The sequence below is a fragment of the Grampus griseus genome (assembly GCF_964374135.1).
Source record: "Grampus griseus genome assembly, chromosome: 9".
In the NCBI taxonomy this organism is placed as follows: domain Eukaryota; kingdom Metazoa; phylum Chordata; class Mammalia; order Artiodactyla; family Delphinidae; genus Grampus; species Grampus griseus.
This window is the reverse complement of record NC_139003.1, coordinates 90,139,939-90,159,779: the sequence shown is the minus strand read 5'-3', so window position 1 is coordinate 90,159,779 and position 19,841 is coordinate 90,139,939. Positions and strand designations below refer to the sequence as shown.

Below are 19,841 nucleotides of genomic sequence, written 5' to 3'. Positions count from 1 at the left end.
TACTTTACCAAATTCATTGAGTAGCTCTAGTAGTTTTCTGGTAGCCTCTTTAGGATTCTCCATGTATAGTATCATGTCATCTGCAAACAGTGACAGCTTTACTTCTTCTTTTCTGATTTGGATTTCTTTTATTTCATCTTCTTCTCTGATTGCTGTGGCTGAAGCTTCCAAAACTATGCTGAATAATAGTGGTGAGAGTGGGCAACCTTGTCTTGTTCCTGATCTTAGTGGAAATGGTTCCAGTTTTTCACCATTGAGGACGATGTTGGCTGTGGTTTTGCCATATATGGCCTTTATTTTGTTGAGGAAAGTTCCCTCTGTGCCTACTTTCTGGAGGGTTTTTATCATAAATGGGTGTTGAAGTTTGTCGAAAGCTTTCTCTGCATCTATTGAGATGATCATATGGTTTTTCTCCTTCAATTTGTTAATATGGTGTATCACATTGATTAATTTGTGTATATTGAAGAATCCTTGCAAGGAATGCAATTTCAACTGACCTATTTTTTGCACCTTGGTGAGTATTATCAAAATCCATTTTCTGCTTGTATTGAATTGTTCTAAAATATTTAGTGGAGATAGGTTTTAAACATATCCACCTCTTTTTTCTATACTAACACATATTTGCATGACTCTTCTGTTGTATAATTGTGTCAACAAGTAGAAAGTTCCATTCAAACATGGCCACTATCCACCCATAGCTATTTCTGTCACTCTTTAATGGAGTATTAGCAGCAGCAGGTAAATAAGACACTAAAAAAAAGCAAACTACTTTCAGATTCTTAATTTACACATACAATGCATTTTAATTTTTTAAAAATAGCTCTGCTTTGAATGTAGCCCTTATCCCAGTGATGAGGTCTCATAAAGAATTTATAGGCAAAATTCCCTCTTCTGAGTAAGCTGCAGCTCAGAACTAAACGGCCAGACTCTCCATGACCGGGCTGTCTTTAATAAGCTGAGAATCATTTATATTAGTCACAGAGAAGATGTTTCCAAAAATTACTCTCTTTGATCCTGCTTTTCTGTATCTATAACAGCTCTGCTTTGGGTGAGTACTAACTAAATTGCTTAGAACCTTCTCTTCAAATATTCCTGCTGAATTTCTTCATGGCAGTAGACTTTAAGAATCTCCTCTTTCAATTTGGCAACTCCCAAACCCTGAGGCAAATTCTCAGTTAGCTTGGCTGGTCATGGAACAAAGAAGAACCGCTCTAGGTGGTAAAGGCTCATTTGTTCTTTGTTGAAAAATTTCTGCCTCAGAGGCAAGCCACAAGCCAGCCAACGGAAGCGGAGACTCACTGAACTGCGCTTCCCCCCCAGGACTAGGAAGCTTAGATCTGGTCTCAAAGAGTCAGAGAAGAGTTGGTCTTGTCTACATCTGCTTTGTTTTTTGTTTTGTTTGTTTGTTTTGGCCACACTGCGCAGCATGTGGGATCTTAGTTCCCTGATTGGGGATCGAACCCACACCTCCTGAAGTGGAAGCATGGAGTCCTGACCACAGGACGGCCAGGGAAGTCCCCATCTATATCTTCTTTGGATGTTCTCTTTGGGACTAAAACAGTATTCAAAATCAGAAGCAACCAGTCATGGCATCTTTTCCCGGCCTCTCCATAGGATAACTTACACCTTGCCAAAGTTCTAAACCACGCCACAGAACCTCAGAGAGGCCTCCTCAATCAGGAGACCCTTCTCTGGAGGGAAAACCTTCAAAACTAAATTAGCTTGGGTGGAAAAGGCCTCCCTGCAACAGATCCTGGGTTTCTAAACCTAAGCTTGACCTGCTCTAACCCAAATCGCTAGGGTAGCCTGTGGTCAAACTGCTAACCAGGTTAGCCCCACCTCATCTGCATGGGCATTTTCTGGTTTATAGTTCGACCATAGGCATTTATATAAATACTGAAGCCTATTTAAACCCTCTGTCTTGTATTCTAACTAAGGAAGATAAGGAGAAAGGATCATAAAATTGGCCCCAGGTTTGGGGAACTGTATACAAAATGCAAATCTTATCCAACGTGCATCCTTTGCACGTTTGCTCACTCATAGTAAATAATGTGTGTGACCACATAAATGGATGTGTGTGTTTATAGCCTCTAAACTCTGAAATGAAGTCTAAACTAGATGAAAACATCACATGTGTTTAAGAAAATTATAACAATTTCCAAAATTACTGAGATCATATAATAATGGTTGTATCTATAAATGACTCTGACTTTATCGAAAATTTACTGTATATTTTCTTTAAATGACCAGCTTTCCTAAATTCATTTTTTTTTTTTTTTTTTTTTTTTTTGCGGTACGCGGGCCTCTCACCGCTGTGGCCTCTCCCATTGCGGAGCAGCTCCGGACGCGCAGCCCCAGCAGCCATGGCCCACGGGCCCAGCCGCTCCGCAGCACGTGGGATCCTCCCGGACCAGGGCACGAACCCGCGTCCCCCGCATCGGCAGGCGGACTCCCAACCACTGCGCCACCAGGGAAGCCCCTAAATTCATTTTTAATAAGATCCTGTCATCAAGTTTTATGTCATTTTTGAGCAATACATTGATTTTCTATAGACAGAAACATTATTCTCGAAATCAATTCCAACCTATTGCTCATGTAATAACTCAGCAGTTGAAAGCTTTAATCCAGGAAGGATATTGCTACGTCTATCTACGTTCAGGCAAGAAGGTTTAACTGCTTAAGGTTTTTCACCACTTTCTGCCAAGTATTTTAGACCAGAAGTTCATATTTGTTGGTAGAATATCACATGAATAATAGTTCAATTTCCCAAAGTCCTGGAATACTTTTATTTCTGAAAAGTACATGTTTGATTAAAACATGTTTGGCCAAGTCAGGTTCTAAAAACATATTCAATCTCTAAGGCAACAATTCCAATAAAAGAATTCAGGATGGAACCTGTCTAAAAGAATAAAGCCCTGGAAGGGGAATCTTAGCTAATCCACACGTAGCATTAGCAGAGATTTTATACCTGCCCTTTTTGAAAAAGCCTCTGTCTGTTGAAGTCCAAACTTTAGTTTAGTTATTTATCCTAGATGCCAATTCTAGGAAATAAAAGGAGATCTGGATTTGGATTGTTGGGTGAATAAAAAGAAACATCCAGGTTAACCAAGCTAGGATCATCTATTCTATAGTGAAATAAAGTGTGTGAGGGGCCTAACCACATCTCAAAGAAAGAGAAAGAAATATTATGCTCTGTTTTAGTATAATAATCTTTGCAATGAGATGGAAGGTGGAAAATTCCCCATTCAAACTGACTTTTGGTAATCTGTGGGGAAGGAGACATTATGAATCATATTTTTAGCTATAGAAATGTGATCTATATATATGTTTAACACCTAATAATCACAAAATGACCATATTAGCAGAATAGATGTGGGTAATGTGTACACAAGGGAAAGAACATTATTTTTCAATAGGCTGTATTTTTGGAGGACAGCTTGAAGGAAAGCAATCCATTAAATCCATTCAAAACAAGTCCATGATAGAAGATTCTTTATATTTTTATCGCTGAAAAAACTGAGGAGAAACCAAGCTTATTCCACAGTATGGTAATTATTTTTCCTTTTAGGCCCATCCCTCGCACCCCTGTCTGCTGAAATCAGGGCTTGGCATAAATTTTCATGTCTCAAGGGAAAAGTATATAGGAGCAGCTGGAACCTGTCCTGTGTGTATTATTTTAGAGTGTGGGATTTACATGATTTACCATCCAGAGGCTGATGGGGTGATTTTGAAGGGAGAGGGAGTTGTTTGGGGTTTTTTTTTTTTAAATTTTTTGTTTTGAGATAATTGCAAGTTCCCATGCAGTTGTAAGAAATAATACAGAGAGCTTCCCTGGTGGCGCAGTGGGTGAGAGTCCGCCTGCCGATGCAGGGGACACGGGTTCGTGCCCTGGTCCGGGAAGATCCCACATGCCGCGGAGCGGCTGGGCCCGTGAGCCATGGCTGCTGAGTCTGCGCATCCGGAGCCTGTGCTCCGCAACAGGAGAGGCCACAACAGTGAGAGGCCCGCGTACCGCAAAAAAAAAAAAAAAAAAAAAAAAAAGAGAGAAATCCCATTTCACCCAATGGTAGCATCTTGTGTAACTACAATACAATATTACAGCCAGGAAACTGACATTGAAATAATCCATTAACCTTATTCAGATTTCTGCAGTTTTACATGCTCTTGTTTGTGTGTGTGTGTATTTAATTCTGTGTGATTTCATCACGTGTATAGATTCATGAGACCGTACCACAGTTAAGATACAGAACAGTTCAATCACTTCCAGGATCCCTAGTAATACTCTTTTATAGCCACACCCACCTCTCCCCCTCCCTCACCCATGGCCACCACGAATCTGTTTTCCAGCTCTAGAATTGTGTCATTCAAGAAATGGAATTATGTAGTATATAACCTTTTGAGATTGGTGGTGTTTACTCAGCATCATTCCTTGAAGATCCATCCATAGTGTTGCATGTATCAACGACTCTCTCCTTTCTATTGCTGAGTAGTATCCCATGGTATGGATAGACCACACTTTACCTAACCATTCACCCACTGAAGGACATCTGGGTTGTTGCCAGTTTGGGGCCATTATAAAGATGCTATACAGATTTTTTATGAATAGATATTTTAATCTCTCTGGGATAATTACCTAGGAGTGTAATTGCTAGGTTGTATGATAAGCGCATTCTTAGCTTTATAAGAAACTACCGTACGTCTTCCCAGAGTGGCTGTTCCATTTTACATTCCTACCAGCCGTGTATGAGTAATCCAGTTTTCCCCATCCTCTCCAGCAGCTGGAGTTATTACTGTTTTCTATTTAGCCATTCTGTTAGGTATGTAGTGCTATTGTGGTTTTGATTGGCGTCTCCCTAATGGCTAATGATGTTGACCATCTTCTCAGGTGCTTACTGGCTATCTGTCTGTCTCCTACAGTGAAATGTCTATTCATGCTGCTTGCCATTTTCTACTTGGATTGGTTTTTTAATGTCGAGTTTTGAGAGCCCTTTATATATTCTAGATCAAGTGCTTTGTCAGATACGTGATTCGTAATTATATTCTCCCAGTCTATAGCTTGCCTTTTTACCTCTTCACAAAGTTTTTAATTTTGATGAGGTCCAATTTACCAATTTTTCTTTTTATGGATCATGAGCTTGTTGTCAATGCAAGTGTGTGACTTTAACATAACGGAGTAAACCCTGCAGGCGATCCACGCAGGCAAGAAATAGTTTGGATTACCATACCCACCCCGCATTCACGTATAAAGATTTAACAGTGATCTTAACTCAGAATTTAACATTTTAAAACAAGCAGAACATTAAAAATCATTTTTAAACCAAGCTTTAAAGATACTATTTCAGAGGCTACACGTGAAAAGTAAAGAACTGAGGTGACAGTTGAGATAGAGCTGCCCTTTAATGCTCTAGCTCACCTGTGACTGAAACCTTCATGACAGATCTGTTGGACGGCAGGTACCGATGGCTAAGTGTACTATACAGGCTGAAACTTCCACCTGTCCCATCCTTTATCCCAAAGGGGTATGATTTGGTCCATGGTGTATCTGAACCCAGCAATTCAGGTTATAAAGGGGTCAGTTGAATTTATATATTTTAAGAGAAAGTTATTTCCCAAGAAATTCTTAAATTCTCCAGTTGATTTTCTCCACGTTTGGACAACAGGTATAAGAGGCAGGATGAGGATTCTCCTTCCTCGTGTCTATGCATTCATCTTTGTTATTCGCCCTAAAATAACACATAGAGAATTCCCAGCGAATGGAGGCTGTCTCAGATCAGGTCTCCCAGAAGCAGAACCTGAGACTCAAGTGATTTATTGAGGGAGTGCTCTGAGGAGGGAGAGTGAGGGGGGTGGAGGCAGGATGGGGTCCCAGCAGGAGTCTGGCTTCAACCTCCTCCCAGGAGAGCTTCTGAGCATAACTTGCACCACACAGTGGATCCCAGCCTGAGGCAATGGCTGGGAAATATGTATCCATCAGTCATTGGCTACCGGCTGGGCCAGGTGGGGACATGAGCACAGGTGGCTTAACCTCCCAGGCTAAGAGATTTCCATCAGGCTGAGGGCACCAACAGCATCCACCACCAGGATCTTAATAATCACAGAACTAGTATTAAAAATACACAGACTGTTAACTCTCCCACTTAACCAGTTGCTTCTCTAAGCCTTCTGCTACCCTTAGACTGCCTCCTCTGTCCTGTTTCTGTCATGATCAAGGGTTGCTCAGTTACATGGAAGCTCAGGATGAATGCAACGGAGGTGGTTGTTGCCCCTCCACCAGCAATCTCCTGGTGGGTTGCAGCGCGCAGCTCTCTGCTTCTACCTGTGGGCTGGGCGGGACCCAAAAATACTGCATCCTCAGCTACCTTGAGGTGGGTTGATTCTTTACTTGCGGGGACATGATTTAGTCAGTGATGTAGGTTTTTCCAAGTACATATAGGGCCGTCGAGACAACAGTAAAGAGGAGACAGCACGCTTTCCCAAACATCAGAGACACAAGTGATTTAATTCAACATCCGGGAAACCTTCCCTGATCAGAGAAAAAGGAAAATGGGCTTCATCTATTTCTTGTTACCTTTAGAGTTAGACAGAAAAGCCTTTTTTGATTCAGTCTTTGAAGGGAATACTGTACAATATACTGTTCTGCTTGGCTGCCTTAGTGACTCTCATGGAGTGGACTTAATTGACTAGATGGGTGAAGATGGAAGATCCCTCAGGGCCGCAAGGCTATTATGCTGAACGTGAGTTCTCGCTGCCCTGCTTCAGGTGGAGATGGAGCTGGGGCAGACTTGGAATTGTCTACAGTTCCATGCTACTTGGAAATTGTCTTGCCTAGAGACTATCAAATCCTGAAGTGAACATATTTTTGTGCCTTTTTTTCTTAAAGACCCATTTTATTAAAAGACCAGTTGCTTTTTTTTTCTTCCCTGGGCTCTGAAACAAGCATGCAAGGTCATCTGAGTATCATACCTGCTGAAAAGCCCAAGGCAATCACGTCAACCCCTTAACTGAGAGGATGTTCAGGAAGGAAGTTGGATGTAAGCCTAATGTTAGTGGCCCAGGCTTTTCCACGTATTGTTCGTTTAAGGCAACTCCCGGAGGCTCTGGGAAAGGCTTTGTATTCTCATTGGTTTCTAGTAAAAAGAAGATGATTATAAATAAGTGGAGACAATACCTGAATGTTGAGCCCTGGCCTAAGGTTGGGAAGTACTTGTATAAGAAGGCAAATCCTCTACATGTGCAAGGAAATGACACTATAGTTTTGCTCAGTTTTAGGTCAGGTGGGATGGAAGGCCCTTCAGGTAACTTCCCGAAGTCCAGGTCCTCTGGACAAAGAAGTAGCTCCCAACTGTAATACTAGAAACTTTCCAACACTGGCATCACCCCTCTTGTCCTTCCACCATTGGCATTTGCTTAAGTTGTCATGAGCCAATATACTGTGATGATAATTAGAAATTGATGTTCCTGGATTGCAAAGTTACACCAAAAATAGAAATAAATCGAACTGCAGAGCTTCTTTGGTCTAGGTAATCACAGAAATCTTCATCTTCAAACTGGAAAAAAAACCTCAAGATAGCTTCTGGCTGACAAAGTATTACAGGTGGGACTACAAGTACTAGTTACGTAAACATTTGCCTGGCATGGAAGATAATTTTTTTTCATCCATAGTCTAGCAAAGAGCTATCAAGTGAAACATTCTCTTCCGAATCTTCAAGTCAACATTGACTTAGAGTGCTACCCAAGTTGGACCTCCCATATGTAGTTGCCACAACTAAGCATCCTCTGTAGCCATTTCCATCAAAGATTGTGCTTCGAAAATGTTTACAGAAAAAAAAAAAATGACCCACAATCAAAATGGCCCTTGAAGTTAGACATTTTCCCCAATAATTTTCATAGTATTACTGAAATGAAGTCTTGACACCTTTTAGTGGAATCACAGGGTTCCTGCTGCTCTTTTAGGACAGACCTGGGGCAAACCTCCCTGTAGGCAGAACTGATGTTGCTTGTATGAGTCCTTCATTTCCAAAGGGCATTTTGGTTTTCTTCAAGTATAAGGCTTATGGTGGCCCATGCTTCTAAAAAGATTTTATAGATCTCTTGAAAGGCTGGTTTACTTTGACAGACTCTAGCTGAAATAGTCATTAAAATCATCATGCGTTTGTTCAACAAAAGAGGTGGGCCCGGTCAGATCGTGTAGGCCCTTGTAAGCCATGATCAAACATAAAATCAAACACTCGCTGAATACCTACCAGCACATTTGCTGTTGTGGGCAATTTCCAATATGGAAATGTAAGAAATAGCTCCTGCTTCCTGGAAGCTTTGCAAAAATGATCCTCCAGAGTCCCGCAAATATTAGCCAGGAACATCTGTGCAGACCATTGGCAGTCCTTTGGAAATCTCGGGAGATTTCCCCAGGAGTTTTAAGTAGAGCTACAAGTGGATGCATTAAATTAAGCAAACTCAAAGGCCAATCTTGACTGTTATAACCTTTGAAAATCCATCCCAAGCAAAACTAGTTCCAATTAACTAAAACCTTCTAGTCTGCAAGACAAGAGGGTTGGTCTCTCTGTTGTGAGTTTAATGAAAATCTTTTATAAAATCCACATGTGTGATGTAAAGATTTTGGCCCTGGAAGCTTTTATGCCAAAAATAATGTCTGAGAGGGAAAGGATGATGGTTGCAGATAAACTAATGGCCAATTATTTCATTAATTTCTTCCTAATTCTTTTTTTATATAGCTATTTGAATTTTATTTTTTTTAATTTATTGTTGGCTGCGTTGGGTCTTCATTGCTGCACATGGGCTTTCTCTAGTTGCAGTGAGCAGGGGCTACTCTTCATTGTGGTGTGCGGGCTTCTCATTGTGGTGGCTTCTCTTGTTGCAGAGCTCAGGCTCTAGGCACGAGGGCTTCAGTAGTTGTGGCATGCGGGCTCAGTAGTTGTGGTTTGCGGGCTCTAGAGAGCAGGCTCAGTAGTTGTGGGACACAGGTTTAGTTGCTCCGCAGCATGTGGGATCTTCCCGTACCAGGGCTCGAACCCGTGTCCCCTGCATTGGCAGGTGGGTTCTTAACCCTTGTGCCACCAGGGGAGTCCCTAATTATTCTTTTTTTTTGGCTAAAGAGAGTCATTCCAACTCAATAGTATATCCTAATTATTTTTCTATAGTTTAAAATAACCTCCAGTTCCTCTGCCCCTTGTATGAGAAAAATTATTAGTTCTACATAAATCTGCATTTTTGTCCCAAATGTATAAATTTATAAAATTTCTAGGTCACATCTTAATTTTGTTTATTTTTGTAGTTAAATGCCTATTGATGGAAAAATTGATGTCTTGTTACTTCCCCTACTTTGTATTTTTAGCCAGACTGAATGAAAAATACAGTACGTACAGCTTGTTTTTAAATTCATATCAACAATAAGTAATGATGATTCTTTATTTTTAATTTTAATGATGTGTTTTCCAGGGGGAACAAAAATGCCTCATCTGTGACTCCAGATTTCCATATGATCCGCACGCCCAACCCAACAGCCACACCACTGAGAATGTAATCCCAAATTTTGAACCAGATGGAGAAAAGAAATGGTGGCAATCAGAAAACGGTATGATTAAGTTCCATTCCAATTTTTTATTCCTTCAAATTTTTTGTAAGGCACCTTTCACTCTATGATTTTGGCACTAACACAACAAGGAGTTATACTGAAATGGAATAGTATCCACTGAGAATGTAAAACCCTGTAAAAAAACAAAATTTAATTTTTAAGAAAGATTATTTTCCTCTTGAGAAATCGAAGTATTTTTTAAGCACATAACTCAGAATGTTTCACTTTTTCTGTGGTGGGAAGGAACATAGCTCTGCATCCTCTTGTTCTTTGTTAAAAAAAAAAAAAAGTTATGAGGTGTTGGTAAATTAAGCCATATATAAAAACACACTGCTGTAAACAGAAATAATAACCCAGGGGAAGTCTGAGAGTTAATACCTTGTGCTTTTTCCTTTTTCAACTCCTGAAGGGAAAAAGAGAAAGGACATTTTATTTCTTACGGTAAGCCAAAGATTTTAATGTAAAAATTGAATTGAGAGGAGAGTTGGCTACTCACTGCAGTTCTTTCTTTCCTGGATTGATGCCCTTCCCTGTTCATGAATAACTGTGATACTGAACCTCACACCGGCCCTGACCATCCTTATTTCCTAGACACCACTGTAAGTTTGGACCTGATCGGGGATTTCTTGTTTCCCACCCCAGCCTTGGGCCTTATGTGTTTAATGCAGCTGGTTGGGCTATATTAAATGATGGGCCCTCTTCAACACGGGTCTGGAGCCCTTAACCCAGAAAAGGATTCCATTGCCACATCTCTGTATGTTGCACCTTGGGCTACAATTCCTCTCTTGTGTTCAGATGCCTAAACATATTTCCCTTCGGGGATCCTAGACCATGAGAGGGGAGTGTGGGAATAATCATAATAGGTAAGATCATTTAGGGCAAGCATCACATGAGGCTATTTTTTTATGTCACCCATTGGACAGGGACATGATTGGTGTCTATTAAATGCTGGTTCATTTTGGATCCTAATGATTGGTCTGTCATTGGACTCTCCTTAGTGAATGTTGGTGGGTTTTGCCACACTGACGGATGCGGCCATTTTTGCTTCACAGCTGCTTTGACCCACACGTCCAGCATTCGTTCCACGTCTCCTTACAGAAGGAATGCCCTTCGGTCAAAGCTGACTACACAGAAGATGGGTTCTCAACCAAGAACTTTAGACAGGGGACAGGAGATGTCCTTTCCAGAAAGAGCTAGGAGCCCTCGACACAGAGCCTGGAGTGTGGCTGCTCTCTCGGCAGCAAATCCTTCTCCAAGCCATTCAGCCTAGAATGCTAAGCTGCTCCCCAATTCACCACGGTGCAGCCACTGCTCTCTGGAACTCGACTGTCCAATACTGTGGCTCCACACATGGCTCCTGAGCATGCAAAACACGGCAAAACCAAACTGAGATGCACTGTGAGTGTAAAAACATCCTGGATTTCTAAGACTTGATTTAGAGAAAAATATGTGTAATAAAGCACTACTAATTTTTAAAATGTTGATTATATATTGAAATGAGAATATTTTTCATATATTGGATTAAGTATATTATATAGATCATATATGACATTATAAATATATATGATAAATAATACATTATATCACGTATGACATATATAAGTAATATTCAATATATCATATATTATAAATTATAATATAATAAAGTATTGTTTATTATATTTATTATTAATACAGATAAATAATTTCTCCTGCTTCTTTTTACTTTAAAATGTGGCTGCTAGAAAATTTTAAATGACACGTGGGGCCCATATTCCCATTGGACAGTTCCACTCGAGAGTGGCTTCTATCACGTCTGGATTGGAGTTGATCCTCTGTGTCTGTGCTAGAGCTGGATGGCAGCTATCTCAGTGCAAAGTCCTGGCCAGGATGCTTTGGGCTACAATCCATGTGTTCTCTTTGGACACCTAAATATATCTCCCTTAGGAGATCCTAGATCATGAGAAGGGAGTGTGGGAATCGTCATAATATATAAGCTCATTGAGGGCAAGCATAATATGAGGTTGTCTTTCTATGTCATCCATTGAACAAGGACATGATTGGTGGCCACAGAGGAGCCCACAGACCCTCAGTCCCAGGGAAATAATCCAAGCTGGGTTTTCTGCTAAGTGACAATACAACTAGTTCAAATGCTTTTTTGCAGCTGTTGGAAGGAAAGGGTGTTTGCCATGCTGTGCCTGCTAGCTTATGTTGAGTCAAGATTTGAGGTCATGGAAATGATCCTTCTCTTTCCACCTCTGGGGAATGTCCGGGAACTCCCTTGGTGGTACATAATGCTGCCACACAGTGGCCGTGTGCATTGCCACCAAAAGGTGGATGTGGGCACAGTCAGGGGAAAATGGGTATTACCCTCACATGGACCTTCTCCTGGGCATGGGTGGCTTGGGAAACCACTCCAGCAGACTAGGCAAGAGTGTTGATCACCAGCCATGAGATTTCAAAGGGTTTCGTTACAGACAAGCCACAATGAGGGATTAACGTGATAAACAGGGGTCTCTCAAAATCACTGATTTTCTTCTTTCTGGTTTTTCCTTTAGGTCTTGATCATGTCAGCATCAGACTGGATCTAGAGGCATTACTTCAGTTCAATCAACTTATTCTGACCTTTAAGGTACAGATGTGTAGGCTGCTGTCCCCTTATCTATTTACCAAATGCTTGGCATACCTACAATTTTGCTTCCTTGCTTCCCTACAGAGAACAAAAAGCTGTTTAAATCCAACTGAAGCTTTGTCATCTGGGTTTTTATTCTTGAATGAAAAACAAAAAAAATCCCTCTGCTCATTAATAACTTATATAGATTAAACATAAAAATAAAATAAAATCTTGGAAGATATAGCAAAAAGGAAACCTCCAAGCCCTGGGTTGATAGAGGTTACAAGAACTAGAAAGATAATTTTTGACATAAGAGGGCAGGAACTGGAAATTATTTAGGGAAAAATTGTGATCAAAAGAGGGAGAAAATTTAAAGGCTCTTTACTGAGATTAGGTAGATGCCAGAGAAAATCCTGTACTATTGTCATTCTTTAATCATTCATCAAAATTCTAATTTTGATGTCAAGCCTGGAGCTAGGTTTTGGTAGTAAAAAAGGAACATAAGGGGCTTCCCTGGTGGAGCAGTAGTTGAGAGTCCGCCTGCCGAAGCAGGGGACGCGGGTTCGTGCCCCGGTCCGGGGAGATCCCACATGCCGCGGAGCGGCTGGGCCCGTGAGCCATGGCCGCTGAGCTGAGCCTGCGCGTCCGGAGCCTGTGCTCCGCAACGGGAGAGGCCGCGACAGTGAGAGGCCCGTGTACCGCAAAAAAAAAAAAAAAAAAAAAAGGAACATAAAACTAAATGTTTTAAAAATTTTAAAAAGAACCCAGTCTTTGCCTTCAAAGAGCTCACAGTCTAGTCATGTATACAAACATACATATAATATATATATTATATATATACACACACACACATACATATATAAATTTGAAATTATAATGCCAAGTGACAAGTGCAGAAATAGATATATGATTAGAATGCTGGGGGGGTTCATTGACATGGCTAAGATGGCTCTGGGGAGTTGGTAAACTTCATGGTGGATTTTGAAGGATGTGTAGGAGTTTGCCAGAGGAAAAGCATTCTAGGCAAAGAAAAACCACATGCAAATTGCTGTAAAATATCTGCTACACTGCCTTTTTTAAAAATGAGTATGCTATTTTGCTTCAATTAATAATTCACAGAACCATAAACAATTTAAAAGTGGAATTCGATTCTGGGGCAAAGCATGTGCTCATAAATACTCGCCCGCTTGTTAGAAAGAGATTTCGGTGTTTTCATGGTAGAATAGATATTTTTGTTTGTTTGTTTTGTAAATGTATTTTATTTACTTATTTATTTTTGGCTGTGTTGGGTCTTCGTTGCTGTGCGCGGGCTTTCTCTGGTTGCGGTGAGCGGGGGCTACTCTTCATTGCGGTGCGCGGGCTTCTCACTGTGGTGGCTTCTTTTGTTGCGGAGCACGGGCTCTAGGTGCGCGGGCTTCAGTAGTTGTGGGTCGCAGGCTCCCTAGTTGTGGCTCGCGGGATCTAGAGAGCAGGCTCAGTAGTTGTGGCGCACAGGCTTAGTTGCCCCATGGCATATGGGATCTTCCCGGACCAGGGCTCGAACCCGTGTTCACCGCATTGGCAGGCGGATTCTTAACCACTGTGCCATCAGGGAAGCCCGGTAGAATAGATTTTTAAAGATACAAATAAAGTTTTAAAAAATGGAATTTGAAAATGGAAACATTCAATCTGGAGTGAGTAATAAAATCAACTTTTGTGAGGTATGACAAGTTTAACTCATTTTTCTCCTAGACCTTTTGGCCTGCTGCAATGTGAATTGAATGCTCCACAGACTATGGACACACCTGGAGAGTGTTCAAATATTTTGCCAAAGACTGTGCTACTTCCTTCCCCAACATCACATCTGGCCAGGCCCACGGAGTGGGAGACCTTGTTTGTGACTCCAAATACTCGGATATTGAACCCTCCACTGGTGGTGAGGTAGCATTTCCTTCCTTGGATTTCTTTGCCATAAATGAAACCTATTTTTGTTAATGTGGTTAATTGAGATGCAAACAATTTAGGTAGTGTCTACTGAAATTGAACTTGAGCTGCTGGTTGTTTCAGAATGAATGTGTCTGGATTGAAATGAGTCCTGAATTCATCTTATATTCAGATAAATTATAAATACCTTATAAGAAATCATCCTGTAGAGGAGTGCTGTGCTGAAGGTAAGCAAGGGCTAAAATGCAGCCTGGGCACCAGAGGAAGGAACATCTTTTTCTAACCCTTGTAAAGGAACCACAGAGGTTGGCGGCAGCCTTGGATTAGTTGTCTCAGCTCCGTGCTCTGTAAGTCCCCACCCACGTGGAATCTGCCAGGAATTTCCTCAGAGCAAAGCTGGTGATGGGCAAAGGGTCAGGGGGTAGGAGTGTGCTTGGGAGATATGACCTTATCAGCTAGACTAGAAGGAAGAGTGGCAGAAGGCAGGTCCAGAATCCCCCGCCAGATCTAAATTGACGATGACTTGCCGAATAGTGACCCCATCACTCCACCCCAACCCAGCAGAGGAGCCCTTTCACCAGTGGTATCAGCACTTCCGTCTACATGGACCACTTGTGCGTAAAGAGCCAGAATGACTGTTGAACAACCTTCCTTGATTTTCATTCTTGGTATTTTTATTCATATGAGAACCTGTTACTGACCAGGGTTCTTGGCCTTCCCCAATCAATAAAAATTGACTAGAGGCCAGACAAGAAATTCAGGCAAGACTTTATTGGGGCCCCTGCTGCAGCAGGGGGGAACGAGAACAAACAACAGTTTCCCCTGCTTGCTCGCTCCCCGAGGGAGGGACAAGCTTGTTTCTTATAGGGGGTGAGGGTAGGCTGTGTCCAGGGGTCGGGCCAGAGGGGTGGCTTAGGTGTTTTGCCCACCTCTTAGGTAGTGTTGCGTGCAGGGGGCACGCACAATACCCTGCTTTTGCTCCTGACACCCTGTTTGTGCTCCAGGCTCTTCAAAAGTGGCAGTTGGGTTTTTTGGTCTCTTTGTATCTTTCGGGTCCAGAATTTGCCCCAACTGTGCATGCATGCAGTTATTTTTAGTCCCATGCAGTTTCTCTGTATTTTGTTGCTGGAGGAGAGGTGTGTTCAGGTGCAAGCACTGCAGCAAACGGTCCCAGGTCCCAGCTTGTCTCAAACCCAAATGATAATCTGCGTTTTACACCAGGTGGGAAGCAGTGGCTCAGCCTTCTTGTAAGGTCAGAATCTCTTCTTTAAGAGTATATTTAACAATTATGTTTTTGGGGTAAAATACTCTAAATTAACCTACCTTTGTTTTACAGGTTGTTTTAGAAGTTTTGGATCCCAGCTTTGAAATAGAAAACCCTTACAGCCCCTACGTCCAGGGTATGAATTGCTTTATATTTTTCACACCAACTCCTTCTCTAGAATTTCTCGTTAGGGAAATTCCTTGTTATTGCATGTCTAGGGGACATTAAGGAGATGTCAGTCAAGCAGGGTGCATTGAACCCGTCCAACCTAAATGCACTTAGATTCGTTAATTTCATTATTTTCCTTTCTCTAGACCTTGTGACATTAACAAACCTGAGGATGAACTTTACCAAACTCCATACCCTCGGGGATACTTTGCTTGGAAGGAGGCAAAATGATTCCCTTGATAAATACTACTATGCTCTTTATGAGATGGTGGCTGGGGAAGATGTTTTTGCAGTGGCCATGCTAGCTAACGTGGCCCAACACAGAAGCTGCGCGGAGACGTTTTCAGCCCACCCAGAATGGTGAGTTACAAACCTGAAAGCGTGGTTGGCTCTTCCATCTTCCCTTCACTGTCTTGGTGCTGAATGTAGATCAGACTCTGTATGTGGGGATCAACAATGTTGTTTCATTCAACCTGGCCCGTCAGGCCATTCTGGGGGCCTTCGGTTCTCTGGACAGAGGTTCTTGTGGATTCTGCCACATGTGGGCATCATTCAGCTAATGGGCAGAATTTATAATTTATGATTTCAAGATAGTCCGTTTTGCTGTCTTTTGTTTATTGGTTTTTTAGGGAATGGAGATTTGCTAGGGATGACCTGTAAGTTCACATCATTGTCTCACAAAAACATACTGAAGGTCTATCATGTGAGAGCCTGTGCTCAGTGCCAAGGTGTCTGAGTGATATCTGATGCTCTGAAGATGGTCACCCCAAGTAACACTTACACTACAAATGACTATCTTAAGCAGTGCAGATCTTCTCCATTCCTGGGACTAATCGTAAAAGAGTAATGTAGTAGAAGAATGGTTTTTTTATTTATTTATTTTTTTTGCGGTACGCGGGCCTCTCACTGTTGTGGCCTCTCCCGTTGCGGAGCACAGGCTCTGGACGCGCAGGCTCAGCGGCCATGGCTCCCGGGCCCAGCCGCTCTGCGGCATGTGGGATCTTCCCGGACCGGGGCACGAACCCGTGTCCCCTGACTCGGCAGGCGGACTCTCAACCACTGCGCCACCAGGGAAGCCCCGAAGAATGGCATTTTTTGCAGGGTCCTGGGGGTGTGTCTAACTCAATAGTTTTGAACTATTGGTCATAACAGACAAGGCTGGATTGAGGCTATTGCATCTTCCCACCTAGACACCTCTGTGTTTCACTGGAAATGGAACTTTTCCCTGGGAACGTGGACACGGAGGGCATTTTGTGAAAAAAACAAGAGAATCACATACCTTTCTCTAGTGCTTTCTGGTTTCTAGTTCCCTCTTTTCCTTGATGCTCCTAAATCACCCCATACACGCACACGCACGTGCACACGCATGTGCACACGCATACTCCCCATCCTGGCCCTCATTTTGCCAAAGGCTGCAAAATGTGTGTTCTGTGTTCCCTGAAATTAGAATTCAGAAATGCAAAAACATTTATTTTAGGTGTTCACTAAACATCTTAAATTTTTTAAAATTTAATAGCTAGTTAAGCAAATAATAAAAGATAGTCAAGGCTGGTATTGTAACTAACAGATGGGAAACTAAGACCCAGAAGGGACCCTGTGGCCTGGTATGTCATTTTCCATTTAAAGAACCTCAGCGTCCTCAAAGCTCTAAGATAAGCCCTGTGTTTATGTTCCTCACACATGCAGGTTCATGGTCGGTGCATCTGTGTCAGCACAGTACAGATGGCCCGAACTGTGAAAGGTGCAAGGACTTCTTCCAGGACATTCCTTGGAGGCTAGCCGTGGGCCCCCTGGACAGCACTTGCCGAGGTGGGTGGACCTCCACTCTCAGCATACACCGAGTTTCCTTATGTGAGCTCCTTACACGATCTCTGCTTTTCCTTCTTTTGGAGAACATTTAGTTTGTGTCTGCGGAGCTGCAGGCAGCACAGGTGGTGAACCCCTGTGGCTTACAGCTGCAAATGTGTGATAGCCTCATGTCTCCCAGTATCTCACATAGAAGAATCACCAGCTTCTCAAACCTTCACACCAAAAATTCACATTAATTTGAAGAACGAGACAATATGCATGTTGTGTGGCCCCTTTGCAGAGGGGGGCATAGCCATGAAATGGTAATATCTGTGAGGACAGTGCCACTCCAGGAATGTGGTGACCCCTAGAATGGGTACAAAGATCCCCACTGTTTTCCTGAATTATCACACACTCAAATGAAGGTGACCTTGAACCATATGTCAGCTAAGATGAGAAACGAGGTCCAGAATGGAGTTGGACAGGCTATTGTATTTTTTATAAACTATTGAGGCTGATAAGTAAGATAGGGCGTTTTGTCATGTGTTTGCTGCCTCCGAATTTTGATGAACTTCCAAATAAACCTGTTATCCAGTTTCTTTTCCCAAATATGGGGAAAACAGGATTCGAAGGAGAGGTTCTCAGATGAGCTTTTATGGAAAGCCCCATCCGTGAGTGTCACAGTGGATAAGACCCAGCAAAACGTAGCCAGAGGTTATGCTCTTTACAGGGAAAAACCCAACAGGATGAACAGCATAGACATTACCACAAAGACACACAAATCCCTCTAAACAGACTGCCTTTCCTTCCGACACTCTGGCTGAGCCCCTGATGGGAGGAAAACAGCCTGCAGCCCCGCTTCCAGCAATTCTGCCCTAGAGAAGCAGAGGCTGGCTGGGCCCAGCTCTAGCATCCGATCTGGAGAATGCAGTAGTACCATACTGCAGAGTATATGATGTAAAAAATTCAGATTTACAAAGCCCGAGTCAGTCAAAGTATTCTTTACCGAAGGACAACAAACATACTGCATGCTAGGGCTTCTAGGTCACCCACATGATTTAGATTTGTTCGCTTGATTTAAAAAAAAACAAACTAAATATTAAACATTTCGGGAACACATTTTACAGAGAGTGTATGAGCAGAATCGGAGTACTAGAAAGATCCTTGAAAGCACCTATTTTAAGCCTTTGTATATTTGGTGAAAGAAGGCGGGGTGGCTGAAGAAAGCGGAGGAGGGGAGAATGGGTGATGGGGCGTGGAGCCACCATCCTGAGGGTGCTCATCCCTGAGGCCTTGGCGAATCTCTCGTAACTCCACTCGGTTCTCAGCTTGTCGCTGGAACGGACACTCTGACCGCTGTCACTTCGACAAGACGGTGTACCTGGCGAGCGGGAGTCGCAGAGGGTACGTGTGTGACGGCTGCCGGCACAACACCGAGGGCCAGCACTGCGATCGCTTCAGGCCCCTTTTCTCCAGGGACCCCCTCAAGGCCATCTCGGATCCGTACGCGTGCATTTGTGAGTCCCCAGCCTCTGACCCATCCTCTCCCCTCATCTGAGCAGAGCTGGTGTCCCTGGGGCCGTCAGCCCACCCTGGGTTCAGCGGCGTCTCCAAACTGCCCTCTTGGGGGTGGGAACTGCAAAATCGCTTCGGCTCTGAGAACTTTTCTCTCTCTGAACAAGTTGGGCCAGGTAATCCAGGTCCGTCCTGGTGGTCTTGCGGCCGGGGCTGATACTGATGATTCGGGAAACTGTTCTGAATTCAACCAGGATGGGGTGATGGTTTCAGAAGAGGCCGCATGCACCTGCAGTGTCAGCTCAAGGAAGTAACTAGAGAAACTGGCTACAGCATTTGGCTGTAGATGATTCAACTTTGCTAAGCTATTACCTCGTTTCATTTTTCTTTTTTTAACCTTTAAAAATCTTTCATCTTTAATGTCAACTTTTTCAAAGGGAATATTTCACTCATAGACAAAATAATACAGAATAATATATATATATATATATATATATATATATATAAATAAAACAGAGCCACCACTAGCTTTGTGAAAATGTAATATCTTACCCTCTCACCTTCAGGCTATTACTAGAACACTACAGCATTGTGGATGGGATGTCCCAGCTGCACACCTGTCCCCTTGGTCTACCCTCCTTCCTAGGGATAAACTCTCATATATTTGGCAATCATCATTAGCATGCTTGTGTTTAGACTTTCACATGTCTTCATCCACAAACAATACATGTTGACATGTTTTCAAACTTGAGATAGATGATATGCTGTATGTACCCTTGAGTATTTCATTCAACATTGTATTTTTGAGATTTGTCCATATCATGTAGCCCCTAGTTCTCCCATTTTAATTTCTACATAGAATTCTTCCTTCCTATATATGTAACAAAATCTATTTGTCCATTTCTCTTTTGATGCTTCAGTAAACATTCTTGTACATGTGGCCTTGTGCACATGCAGAGACTGTCCCTAAGAGTCATACCTAGGAGTGGAATGACTGG

General features: G+C 42.5%; 1 protein-coding gene across 1 annotated transcript in view; it reads left to right on the top strand.

Annotated features, from left to right (window-relative positions):
- Positions 1 to 480: 480 nt before the first annotated feature.
- LAMB4 (laminin subunit beta 4) overlaps positions 481 to 19,841 on the top strand; it is a gene marked incomplete at both ends in the record, with an annotated part of 112,238 nt that continues 92,877 nt past the window's right edge. Inside the window, 13 exon segments of the mRNA XM_082661717.1 lie at positions 481 to 514; positions 6,211 to 6,365; positions 9,457 to 9,592; positions 12,130 to 12,203; positions 13,917 to 13,937; positions 13,941 to 14,105; positions 15,445 to 15,508; positions 15,687 to 15,812; positions 15,815 to 15,846; positions 15,850 to 15,900; positions 17,227 to 17,244; positions 17,247 to 17,349; positions 18,657 to 18,845. Coding sequence (XP_082517843.1) covers positions 481 to 514; positions 6,211 to 6,365; positions 9,457 to 9,592; positions 12,130 to 12,203; positions 13,917 to 13,937; positions 13,941 to 14,105; positions 15,445 to 15,508; positions 15,687 to 15,812; positions 15,815 to 15,846; positions 15,850 to 15,900; positions 17,227 to 17,244; positions 17,247 to 17,349; positions 18,657 to 18,845 — 1,168 coding nt within the window.